The sequence below is a fragment of the Sebastes fasciatus genome, chromosome 8 (genome assembly GCF_043250625.1).
Source record: "Sebastes fasciatus isolate fSebFas1 chromosome 8, fSebFas1.pri, whole genome shotgun sequence".
Lineage (NCBI taxonomy): Eukaryota > Metazoa > Chordata > Actinopteri > Perciformes > Sebastidae > Sebastes > Sebastes fasciatus.
Window position 1 is genome coordinate 2017383 of NC_133802.1, and position 13534 is coordinate 2030916.

General features: G+C 40.9%; 2 protein-coding genes across 3 annotated transcripts; one reads left to right on the forward strand and one right to left on the reverse strand.

Moving 5' to 3' along the window:
* The first annotated feature begins 1799 nt into the window (after positions 1-1799).
* ddx19a (DEAD-box helicase 19a) lies at positions 1800-10677 on the forward strand. Of its 2 annotated transcripts, none has more exons than XM_074642459.1 (11): positions 1800-2018; positions 2198-2277; positions 2398-2610; positions 2715-2807; positions 5684-5786; positions 5885-5999; positions 6119-6296; positions 6401-6638; positions 7648-7810; positions 9095-9286; positions 9377-10677. In XM_074642459.1, exons 1-11 carry the CDS (start codon positions 1953-1955, stop codon positions 9436-9438), a joined length of 1503 nt encoding a protein of 500 aa, XP_074498560.1. In that variant the 5' UTR covers positions 1800-1952; the 3' UTR covers positions 9439-10677. The 2 variants fall into 2 exon arrangements, with proteins under 2 accessions (XP_074498560.1, XP_074498561.1); XM_074642460.1 differs by having other exon boundaries at positions 1801-2018; positions 2198-2273; positions 2406-2610.
* A 687-nt stretch (positions 10678-11364) lies between these two features.
* On the reverse strand, positions 11365-12428 carry ubxn10 (UBX domain protein 10). The gene has a single exon (XM_074642470.1). It carries the CDS (start codon positions 12188-12190, stop codon positions 11435-11437), a length of 756 nt encoding a protein of 251 aa, XP_074498571.1. The 5' UTR covers positions 12191-12428; the 3' UTR covers positions 11365-11434.
* Between the last annotated feature and the right edge of the window lie 1106 nt (positions 12429-13534).

Genomic DNA, 13534 nt, shown 5'->3' on the forward strand with positions numbered 1-13534 from the left:
ACCTAGAGCATTCAGAGGATGGATGGATCAGACTAGAGACCTAGAGCATTCAGAGGATGGACGGATCAAACTAGAGGCCTAGAGCATTCAGAGGATGGATGGATCAAACTAGAGACCTAGAGCATTCAGAAGATGGATGGATCAAACTAGAGACCTAGAGCATTCAGAGGATGTATGGATCAAACTAGAGACCTAGAGCATTCAGAGGATGGATGGATCAAACTAGAGACCTAGAGCATTCAGAGGATGGATGGATCAAACTAGAGACCTAGAGCATCCAGAAGGTGGATGGCTTCCCCAGGTAGATTGACAATAAGGGGGTTTCTGAGCAGTTTACAAAACAGAAGTGCTCGCCATCTAATCGCCAAAAAAAATGCAATTCTTGCAGAAATCTCAAAATGTCAAAAGTTTTTTATCCAAAATCACAGCATGGCTTTTTCTTTTTTTTTTCTTAAAGATTATTTTTTGAGGCTTTTATTCCTTTATTTGTCAGAGACAGAGATAGTAGTGAAAGGGGAGAGAGAGAGGGGATGACGTGCAGCCAAGGGCCACAGGTCGGATTCAAACACAGTGCTCAGCTGCATCTCAAATTAATCTTCAGGTTCTAGCTTTCAGATGATGTACACCCCTTCTATGTGACATCTACTGCTGACCTGCTATCTCCCCCTAAAGACCCCCTGTCCCCCCCTAAAAAAGACAAAAAAAGGTCTATTGTGTGTCTCAGAGGGTTCAATAATTGACTCACCAATTAGTCGACTAATTGTCTCAGCTCTAGTTGAACAGTGAGTCTGTGTCCCCATCAAACAGGAGGTAATCGAGCATGTTGTTAATTAATGATGTGAACAGGAAGTTCTGATGAATGCTTTATGTGTTTTGTACTTGTAAAATATTTTTGTTCCCATGTCAAGCACTGCGTTTACCTGCTGTGTACTATTTTTAAAAATTGATTAATTGTTATTTTTCGAGCAAAAATGCCAAATACTTCCCCAGTTTCAGCCCTCAAATGTGAGAATTTGCTACATTTCTTTATCTTATGCGATAGTAAATTGAATATTTTTAGGTTTTGGACTGTTGGTCAACAAAACAAGCGATTTGAAGATATATTGTGATGGACATTTTTCATCATTTTATTGACAGACCAAACGATTAATCAATTTATCAAAAAAACATCTAACAACTAAACATCAACATCTAAATTTAAGTTGCAATATAGAAATATTAATCACTTAATCCAAAAATAATAATAGGCACATTTTATTTACATCACTTTTCTTGATAAATGACAAAACGACAATAGGCCTACAGATAAACTTTAAAATAAACAGATTACAACAGTGAGTCTTATGAGGAAACCCAACACTTCAGATGACATTAATAGAGAATACATGACATACAAAGCAAGTTTGAATGGAAAAAAATATTTTTGCAATTATTTTGTCTTTAATTGATTTCCATAAAGATGAATTGAGTATATTAAATCCATGATCGTGTAGTAGTTGTGTGTATATAATGTGTGACAGGTGTGTCAGCAGGTTCACTCTACAAACAAGGTGGGAATACTACGGTGCCTTCAGGTAATCCTCATAAACCTCGTAAATATAACACCGCATGCATTGAAGCCTTTCTTTTCCGTTCTAAAAAGAAACAAACAGAGGCCTTTCGGATCAAGATATGCAACACAATTATGGTTAACACTAGTTGACGTTAAAACAACCAGTATCGTCCTATTTATCGGCTATTTGTCACTTTGAATAGTTGCAACTGGTGGCAACCACTCATAAATGGCAATATTTCCGAGGTGTGTGAAGGCACCATCAGTGGTGTGGTCAGGTCCAGTCAGGAGCAGCGGCACCGCGTCACGTCACTCTCACGCACATCATTCACGCTGACATCAAACTTTTGATCAAAAGTCCTGTTTGTCTCCAAAAGAAACTCCCCATTAATGTTTAGAGATGTCTGGTGACTCGTGGGCCGTCGCTGTGGATGTGCAAGAAGCCACAGCTCCATCATCCCTACAGGTACGTTTAACGGTCACTAACCGCTCCGTGTAAAGTGACCCGGGTTACATCTAACCCGGGCTAACCGACGGTAACGTGCTCAACGTGCGTTAGCAGGTTAGCTCATCCTGCTACCTGACTGCTGTCCACGCGTTGTTGCATCAGTTTAGCTCATATAATAATGTGTTGTCTCTCACCAGTGTGACTTCTCAAAGAAAGTGGACCGACTGCGTGTTCCTCTCCACATCAGAGGGGACACCAGAGGGGACATCAATGGTAACTTCGTTAAATACTCTGTGTGTGTTCTGAAGGTCTCAGTCTGACCTCCTAGTGTAGTTGTGGTGTTTGACGTTTCTTTAGTTGTGGTGTTTGACGTGTTGTGTGTTGGTGTTGTTTGAACCTGTGTAGGCAACATCGTGCCGGTTCGGACTGACCATGAGGCTGGCAGAGCAGGCTTGCAGAGGGACGGGGACAAAGTGGACCTGGCTGAGCAGTCCCTGCTGAATAAGATGATCCGCTGCTCTCTGGTGCGGAACAGGAACCAGGTGGAGGTCCTGCAGCGAGACCCCACCTCTCCTCTCTACTCAGTCAAGACCTTTGAGGAGCTGAGGCTGTGAGTTTGAGTTTCACACTGATGGGACTTTCAAACAGGTGTATGTGTTTTTTGTCCCTCCTCTAACACTTTTCTTCTTGTTCCTTTGACCTGATGGTCCACAGGAAGCCCGAGCTGCTGAAGGGGGTCTACAACCTGGGATTCAACAGACCCTCCAGGATCCAGGAGAACGCTCTGCCCATGATGCTGGCACAGCCGTGAGTTCATCTTTTACTCTTTTGAAGTACAGTGCTGAAACCAGTAATCATCGATTAGTCAACTGGACAGAAAATGAATCAACGGTTTTGATGTTTGATCAAGTAAAAATGTCACGTATATTTGATTGTTCAAGTTTCTCAAATGTGAGGATTTGTTGCTGTTCTCTTTATGTCATGAAAAGTGAATATCTGAGTGGCTGCAGTCGAAAAGTCTTCTTTGCTTCGGAAGGTTCCCAACGTAGTGAAATAACCCACAAGTATCTAGGTGTAAACCATACGAGCTGTTTGAATCCTTTAGATGCTGAGGAATGGTGCTTCCATGCTTCCTCTCTTATCTCCTTTAGCAGAGGATACAAGGGACCATCCTTTACCAAAGGAAAGGAGAGAATGCCGCCCCACAATTCCTTGCGGCACACCATGCGGCCGATCATGAAAACAAACCATATGCCCGTCTTGCATAGATTTAACAATTATTTTCATACAGTCATATACTAATTGGAATTCATGTTGATAAATATGAGTGGACAGTGCCATTTTGTTTTTCCTGTATTTTTATTTATGTATTTCAAACAAGTAACAAAGAAGTATAAAATACCACAAGAATAACAAATAAAATGAACAGTAAACGTAAAGCAAACTACCAATCAACATAAATAAATATAACATCTGAAAAGTAGTAGGAAGAAGTACACATTTAATGGTCCTACCCCCTTTCCATACGTCAAAAATTCAATATTCATCATAGAAATGTTTGTGGTAGCCTATAGGCTAATCCTTTTTTTAAAATTTCAATTCCAGCCTTAGTAAAGAAGTGATGTTTTTCACTGGTTGTAGGTCAGATAATCCTTTATTATATGTTGATAGAGTGTTCCAGCAGCAGCAGAAGGACCTGCAGTATCTCTCTTTCACACACAGCGGGTGAAGCAGCCTGTCACTCAAAGACCTATTTTGTAGTCCATCTTTGGAACATTGTAGTTTCACCACGGCAGACCTGCGTCACTAACATCCGCTACCGTTGCATCCTAATTACGGAGTCTAGTGAAAGAGCTGTCAGATTCTCTGAACACCACAGTTGTCTTTTCCTAACTCCTTCTGAAGTCTCCTTCTCATCTTTCCTTGACCTCATGACGTTTTCCATCAAGGTCAAGGAGAAGTGGTTAGGAAAAAACGTTTGGACGTCAGTTTTTGACTTTTCGACTGCAGCCCGTGTCTTGACAACATCACCTTGGACTCTGGGAAATGAATTGTTAACTCTTTTGATAATGGAGTGATGGGTAATGTTGTTTATCAAGGAATAAATACTGACTATTTTCTTGTTCTAGCTTCACAATGTGAGGATTTGCTGCTCTACTCTCTTTGATAACATTGTAAATTAAATATCTCTGTACTTTGGACTTTGACAAAATGAGCTACTTGACAACATCGTCTGTGGACTCTGGGGAATTGCAAACGGTGTTTTTCTCTATTTTCTGACATTTTATGGACTAAATGATTCTTCAGTTAATCAAAAACAAATGATCAGTTGGAGCCCTATTTTGAAGGAATGTTGGCGGTAGAGACACTCTTTACTTGACAGCACTTATTTGCTTATTCAATTTAGTATTGCAAATATAATTTTCATTATTAATGAATGTCTCTTTCTCAAAAAAAAAATTCTTTTAACATGTGTTAATCAAGAATTAAAAGTCAGAAAATTTTAAGAAAGAAGTGGCAGTTCCCCAGACCCCACGCTGACATCTTCAAATTGCTCGTTCTGTTCAACCAACCATCTCAATAAAGCTCAGAGATTCACTTTACAACAATATCAAACTGAGGAAAGCGGCAAGGAAATGTTTGGCATGTTTTCCTAAAAAAATTACTTGTTAGATTAATCAATCAACAAAATTGTTTGCAAATCTTCCGGCAATCAATTAGTCGATTAATTGACTAATTGTTTCAACACAAATTAAATTAAATGCAGTTCAGTGCAGGATTTGGCTTTAGTGGATAGGATTTGACTTTTTTTATGTTTTACTTTGTCTTCGTGTTGTCCGTTCGTACGTAGCATTCTCGTGAACACGATATCTCAGGATCACCTGAAGGGAATTTCTTCAAATTTGGCACAAACATCCACCTAAACTCAAGGATGAACTGATTGGAATTTGATGGTTTGAGGTCACCGTGACCTCAAACAACACATTTTGGGGCACAACTCAAGAATTCATATTCTAATTGTGACAATTTCGCACAAATGTCCAACAGGATAAAGTGATGACATTTTGCACAAACGTGGATGTAAACTGCAACTTAACTGGTTGGCGGAGGCATACGACCACCAAGCAGTAATTCTAGTTTTGTGCTAGTTGTAGCATCTTCAAGTGACTAAAATGTCAATTCATAGTGCTTTATATACAATCATCACATCCGTGGTGTTGCTACTCTGGACAACTAATTGTAAGCTCGATTTGAAACTATAAAGTTGTACTAACAACAACTTAACAATAATGAACATATAAAAGCTAATTTGGCATGAAATAAATGGACTAGGGCTGTAACTACTGGTTATTTGTATTATGAATTGAATTTAATTATTCTATTGTTTAATTGTTTGGTCTGTAAAATATTGGAAAACTGAGAAAATGGCCATGAAAATATCATACTGCCCGAGATGACGTTATCAAACGTCTTAACATTTCAGCATAATGAATGATGACTTTAAAGCGATTATCAAAATAATTGCAAATAGATTTTCTGCAGATTGACTGATTGTTCCAGCTCTAAAATGTAATCTAACTATTGTCCCTGCAGTAGTTGTCAAAATCTGTTTTAATATTCCTCACATGAGGTTTGTCTATGATGTATTTACTTCTTTCTGTGTGTATTTTCTCCGATTCCAGACCTCAGAATCTGATCGCCCAGTCCCAGTCCGGCACAGGTAAAACTGCTGCTTTTTGTCTGGCCATGCTCAGCCATGTAACCCCAGACGATAAGTGGACTCAGGTAAGCATCACCTGTATTCTGCAGAGCCAGCCAGGGTCCACATTCAGTTGTAGATGCTGAAATACACCCAGCATTTAAAAACTGTTTGGTTCTTTCAGTGCCTTTGCGTCTCGCCAACATATGAGCTCGCTCTGCAGATCGGTCAAGTAGTCGAGCAAATGGGGAAATTCTGTCCTGATGTGAAACTGGCTTACGCCATTCGGGGCAACAGACGTAAGAATGTGACCATAGTTGTAATGGCGTCTGATGGAATTAGCGGCAAAATGGTGTTTCAAGTCATGCGAGAGCTAGTGTGGGTTATGTCACTACATGAATTTCTGCTTTCTGTTCAGTGGAGCGAGGCATCAAGTTACAGGAGCAGATTGTCATTGGAACACCAGGGACACTCCTCGACTGGTGCACCAAGTACAAGCTCATTGACCCCAAGAAGATTACTATGTTTGTGCTCGACGAGGCTGATGTGATGATCGCCACACAAGGTCATCGGGACCAGAGCATACGGATCCATAGGTGGGCTCCTTTCAGAGAACCCTACCAATGATGATGATGATGAGTTTTCTTTGTCATGTCAGCCAATAAGCTTCTCTTTCCTCCTTTTCTTTGTACCATCACAGACAGCTGACAAAGGACTGCCAGATGCTCTTTTTCTCTGCAACCTTTGAGGACTCTGTGTGGGGGTTTGCAGAGAAGGTGGTTCCTGATCCCAATATCATCAGGCTGAAGCGCGAAGAGGAGACGCTGGACACCATCAAGCAGCTCTATGTTCCCTGTAGGGAGAAGGAGGACAAGTTCACAGCGCTCTGTAATCTCTATGGGAGCCTCACCATTGCACAAGCCATGATCTTCTGCCATGTAAGTCAGCTGCTTTAATCCTACACACTTGATTATGATGAGCAATGTTGTTAAATAAAAACCTTCTCTTTCACCGTTGGAGCTCATTTACACCTGGCTCAAATATGAGCACAACGCGAGCCAAACTACCTCCAGACGTGGTCCGGCCCATCCAGTCTATTCTATGTGCCTTTACACTAGGGCTGTCAAAGTTAACGCCATAACGCATTAACGAATTCCTTTTAACGCCACTAATTTCTTTAACGCATAAACTCAACTTGCAATCAGACGTTGTAGCAGGTATTTAAAGCTAGAGTGAAGATGCTGGCATCATGTGAATCTAGAGAACCAAAGGAATCCATTGTCATACTAGGCTGTTTTCAAAGGGGTCCCTTGACCTCTGACCTCCAGATATGTGAATATAAAAGGGTTCTATGGGTACCCACGAGTCTCCCCTTTACAGACATGCCCACTTTATGATAATCACATGCAGTTTGGGGCAAGTCATAGTCAAGTCAGCACACTGACAGCTGTTGTTGCCTGTTGGGCTGCAGTTTGCCATGTTATGATTGGAGCATATTGTTTTATGCTAAATGCAGTACCTGTGAGGGTTTCTGGATCAATATCTGTCATTGGTCTGTGCTGTTAATTGATTTTACAATAATAAATATATACATGCATTTGCATAAAGCAGCATATTTTCCCACTACCATGTTGATAATACTTGACAAATCTCCCTTTAAGGTACATTTTGAACGGATAAAAAATGTGCAATTTGTGATTAACTCTGGACGATCATGCAGTTAATCGTGATTAGATTCTGCATAAACCAAAACAAAGTACGATCAGAGCCCCACATCCGAGCAGAAGTCCCACCAGAAGGACTCTGTCGCTTTAAGATGTTCCCTTGTGCTGTGATTAAAAATGTAAAACTTCATCACAAATAGTTATTTTCCAGTTCCAGGAGGAATGTCCCTTGACAGGACGTAGTATGTTCAGCAATTCAGTTTAGCTTATACTTTTCCTTCAGACTCGCAAGATGGCTGCTTGGCTGACAGCGAGCCTGACCTCAGAGGGGCACCAGGTGGCGTTACTGAGCGGGGAGATGACTGTGGAGCAGAGAGCTGCCGTCATCGAACGCTTCAGGAACGGCAAAGAGAAGGTGCTCGTGACCACCAACGTGTGCTCCAGAGGTGAGGGACAGATCTTAAAATGAAAACCATCATCTTCATTAGGCATGCACGATATGAGGAACATGTGAGACAACATTGTTCAATATTGTGATGACATTATGACTTGTGTTAAATAAACAAATATTGAAGTGTGCATATTGGCCATAGATATATTTTAAATATAATCTTGTTTCTAGAGCAGCAACTGTAATATTTACAACAGCAAAGTCACCATATGAACTCCTTAATATCTCACTGGAAATGATCTAATCATGTCCTCTGTCCTCCACCAGTCAGTATCAGTCCTTCCTCCTGTCCTCTGTCCTCCATCAGTCAGTATCAGTCCTTCCTCCTGTCCTCTGTCCTTCTATCCTCCACCAGTCAGTATCAGTCCTTCCTCCTGTATCAGTCCTTCCTCCTGTCCTCTGTCCTCTGTCCTCCGTTAGCCAGTATCAGCCCATCCTCCGGTCCTCTGTCCTCCACCAGTCAGTATCAGTCCTTCCACCTGTCTTTGTCTCAGCCAGCTGATCAGTTTACCAGTGAGATACATGGCAAACTAACCTAAACAGTGAGACTACATGCCAGCGTTTGTTGTAGCTCGTGTAGTCGAGGGTCCATAGAGTCTGCACCCTTGTCAATAACAGCATCACCGATTAACGCCACGTTCCTTCACAATAAACTCCCCGGACGCAAACACTGAAACATGGCTTACTAGAGGAACTAAAGTCATTCACAACTCAACCAAATAACTTCCAGGTGTTTACTGCGGCGGAGGATGAGAGACAGCAGACAGAGCAGATTGAAACGTTGCTTTCCTCCATCTTAACCGTTTCATCATGTTTATGCTTGTTGAACAGGTGGATTGATAACAGGTGGAATGAAAACGGATGTTGGCTTTACACTTGCAAAGTTTTATTGCACTTACTGGCAGTAACGAGCGTAGTTGTCGTCAACTTGATTTCACTTCTCCGCCTCCACCGCGGCCTCTCTGATCAGCCGTTTGCTGACTTCGCTGTGTGTGTGGATGTGTGGAGAGCTCCGACACAGAGCAGGGAGAGGCTGCAGTGTGATGATAAAGACTACAGTCTTTAGCCCCAGAGCCCGTTTAATAACGGCTTTTGGTAACCATCCCTCAATATAATGTTTTTTCTTATTCATCGTGTTTCAGACAGCCTTTTGCGATGTGTTTATCGCGCATGTTCATATCACAATATCACGAATACGATTTTATCGGTCAGCAATAATCTTTGTTGTGTTGGAGGTTTCTACACACTCGCCTCCTATTTGTGGTTCTGTTGCTTACAGGTATTGATGTGGAACAAGTGTCGCTTGTGGTCAACTTTGACCTCCCCGTGGACCTGGAGGGGAACGCCGACAATGAGACGTACCTTCACCGGATCGGCCGCACAGGACGCTTTGGCAGAAGAGGATTCGCTGTCAATATGGTGGACAGCGAACACAGCATGGATATTATCAGACAGATTGAGATGCATTTCAGTATGTTCCTGTTTCTTTCCGTTTAATCATGTAAAACAGCAAATATAAGGATCCTAACATGTCTTTAATCTCTCCATCTTCCTCCCACAGACAGGAGAATCACCAAACTTGACACGACCAATCTTGATGAAATGGAGAAGCTGAACAGCTGAATGCTTTGCTACGTGCACAACCCAATAGTGAAGCAGTTAGACGTGTTACCTCAAATGTGACTGGAGTTCTTACCAGGGTTTATTGTTTACAGAAAAGAGATGCATGCTAATGTTGACTATGCAAACTTATTTCACGGGTTTTTTTCATTTGATGTGTCCGACTTTGATCACTGAAGTCACTTTATCCTTTACGCCGTCTTCCAGAGACTTTAAACTGACGACTAGCTGTTAAAACAGCATTTAAGAAGGGTGGTGATGATCCTACAGTGCATGGTTTGAAGTGTTGTGTTTGGTTATCTGAAGTGAATTATTCTTACTGTAGGATTGGACTGTGAAGCCGGAGCTGTTGCTCATTATTTTTGTGTGGGAAAAAAAATTAAATAACTTTACTGTTGCATTTTAAACTTGTTCATTTTCTTGCAGTTGAAAAGCTGTTTCTGTATGACGGCTTTAGCTCATCAGAGGGCCGCTTTTGGCACCTTATCGAGTAAGATCATTATATCGGGTGTCTAAAAGAACGAATCAGTTACTCAGAACCTTTTATTAAACATAATGTGACAATGAAAATATATTTATTCAGGGTATATACAATATGTGCAAAAGAAAAGCCTGTAACCTTGAAATTCTCTGCACTTAAGTGTGCTATTGATTTGTTTTTATAGTGAGCAGGATTGGTCATATTGTGGTACTTTCACTCTCCATCAAGAACACTAAGCTTTTATCCATCCAGAAATAATTGAGTGGCTCCATTCAGTAGGAAGAAATATAAAAGGAGTACTTGCTCAGAACAGAGTGAGGGTTGTTTGCAGTTGGCCTTTTTCACAGCAGTCATTTTGACTCCGAAAGAAAAGAACAGGTGTTACTAACAACAAGGATGGCTTCGTTCATACTTCATTTTGTTATTTACGCCTGTGTTAAGGACACAATGCGACACGGCAAAATGTCTTCTGTGTAAAAAGGCCTGTTGTTTTCCTGTTTAGCGTGCATTAAACAGGATTCCTTTTTCCCTGCAAACCGGATCTAAACAAGTGACTCGACACTTACAAATCTGTTAAATTAAAAACCAGTCACAGGATTAAGTATAACCTTTTATGTATATCTCTTTACACGCTTTGAAAGCAGGGCAGTAGTTGTATAAAAGTAAAGTACAATGAATTCACCATATATTGACAACTTAGTAATTTATTTCTGTGTCTCTGCATCCTAATGAGAAATTTATTTGGCATGTAAAATGAAAAATGGCAACAAATAAACTAAGAACACCTTTTGTTGCTGCATTTGTCAGCAGCATCTCTGATTATGATTTGCTGTTAAATGCCAGATCAACACAAATTAATCAGATTTTCTCTAAATCAATAACTGACAGCAGATCAACGTTTTTATTTGATAATCTGTTTTTAATCAAATTGAAACTGAACATAATTGTGATTTTAAATGTCGTCATAGGCTTACTGTGCTACACAGGATCATTGTGAGTATTCTGGGCAATAGTGCAGCAAAACAAGTTACCAATTAAAGGAATCAGTGGACCTCGCATTTCTGAATTTGCTATCGTCAATAAAAGTTACAAAGAAATAGGACTTATAGATTCTCTGCAGACATGTTTTAAGACATACAAATAGTAATGATAGTCTGCTTTGAATAATAATTTGAGTCAAATATGAACTAGTAAAAGCACATCTGCTCCTTATGGAACCCCCAAAGTCCTGAAAGATATTGTTTTTATCTTGTGCAAACAAAATCGATTAAAAAATCCTCTGGGACTCTGGAACTCCTACTCTCTCATAGAAGAATCCAGTATCTATGAATATGCAAATATTTTCCATTTCAAAAGTTGAACTGCTGTACATCGTCAAACTCTGCACATGCATCATTGTGCACAGTGAAGCTCAAACATCCAAGGGAAGAAACAACAAGCCAACCACATTTTGGAGTAGAGGGGGGGATTTTAAACCACAGAGCCAGACTTCAGCTGCAAAACAGAATGATTTTTAGCTCACTCGTGCTCCACCACGCTGTCCCTCTGAGAGATACACAGCAGCGATCGATTCACGATGCCACACTGAGCCAAGGTCATATCCATGTCTGTGAAGGTCCTGCGAGGTACATCCATGGTCTCAATGGAAGCCTCTCCATACTGTGCTCCGTACCTGACCTCTGCACTGGCCCTCACTGTCAGCAGAGTGTCTGTGGCGTCAAAGTGCTGCTGGAACCTTCTACCACATGGTGCTCGGATAGCTAGGAGCAAACTGCCAGCCTCTTTGGTCCTTACTGGTCCTGGGTCAGGGGGTTTAGGCCACAAACCAGCCTTCTGGTCCACCTCAGAGCTGCTGTGAGCCTTCTCTGTGGGGAGATCCGTCTCCTCATGCCTGTGTCTCTGCTGCAGGATGGCATCATCAGACAGGCTGAGCTTGGACATGTGTTGGTCCAGGCTTCTCCTCAGAGGACTCACCTCTGACTGCCTCCTCCCGATGGATGGAAGGACCTTGTACTTGTTTAAGGACTGCGGTGGAGCTGTGGGGGCGTGTTGCAGCATCTGCAGGACCTCATCTCTGCTCAGCTGGCTGGCCTGCCACATGATGGGCTGGGACTGGGAGCGGAGGTTCCTGTCCGGCCTGCTGGACTCAGGAGAGTCTGGAGAGTCTGGAGACCCAGGTGGCCTCTGGATGCTGTCAGTGTCACCTGAACATAGAGGGTCGTTTACGGCCGATCTGCTTCGCCCTTTGGAGGACTTTGGCCTTGTTAAATGCATCGATAACCAGGAGAGAGTTCACAATAGTCTGTCAGCGAAGAGTCCCAGTTGTTTCTCTTCTTCAGCCCTTCACAATAAGAGTCCAAGACAAGCATACCCTGTTGCTTTAGGAAGAACAGATTAAGCTAAATTACAAATGAAAACGTTTAAAATGCCGTTTGTGCGCTTTCCATCCAGTTCCTGCAGGAAGTGGCTCTCTTTAAGCGTCAGCGAGGTTGCCATGACAGTCTGGTTGCCTTGACGACGGCTTGTGGTTGGAGGCGGGGAGACCCCTGGTGTTGGAAGGACGCTACTGCAGCTCCTGGTTCATCACATTCAACCCTCCTGTTCAACAGAAACATTCAGCATTCAGCATTGTTTTATCAACTTCATACTTCGTGACTTTTCTTACATTAATGAAAATTGTTTATTAACATGATTAAAATGACACATTAGCTCTGTTTAAGACCCCAGCTGTAAAAGCAGTGGTGGAAGAAACATTTCTTTTTGTGCCTGCAACTGAAATCTTGAATTTCTTTTGGTGGAAGTGACTTTTTCTTATCATAGGCCAGTATATCTACTCTTTGGGCACATGATTTCGTTTTTTTCCCCCATATATTTCATTATATTTTAGGAAAAAACAGTAGTCGAAGTAATAAGAAAATGGCTGTATCTCAGAGACTACAACTAAATAAAGAATCTATGAACTCATAACATGTTGAATATCAAAGATATGCACACATATGCAGTGTAGAGAAGAATTCATAGGGAGACATTTAATAATTAATAATAATTAATAATATTAGGGTTTTCCCTAATTTAAAAAAAAATCCTGATTTTGACTATTGATAAAAGTGTGATTTTTCATGAGATCTAAAAATGTCAAAGTTGTACTGTTAGATACTTGCCCGAAGTATGTCTGTACCAGATTTCAAGACTTTAGACCAATCAGAACAAATGTTGTGGCATTTTTCCTTATCATACTAAATATAGTCTTTGGGCACAAATGGGAAATACCATAGTCTAAAAATACTCCATTACAATTAAAAGTCCTGAATTGAAAATGTGACTTCAGTAAAAGTACAGAAGTATTATCAGAAAAATTTACTTAATGTCTCAAAGTAAAAGTAGCCTACTAATTATGCAGAATGGCTCTTTTCACAATTGTATATTATTATAGAATATTATATTATTCTGTTTTGATCACTAACACCTAGGCTTGCCTACATGTAGAGCAATTTAATATTAGAGTTTGACAATGTGGAGCCAATTTTAGATACTTTGTATACAACTGGGTAGATTAGTAGCATAGTACTGCATCGTATTATAAACATATGTGTTTTTTTATGTATAAAGTAACTATAG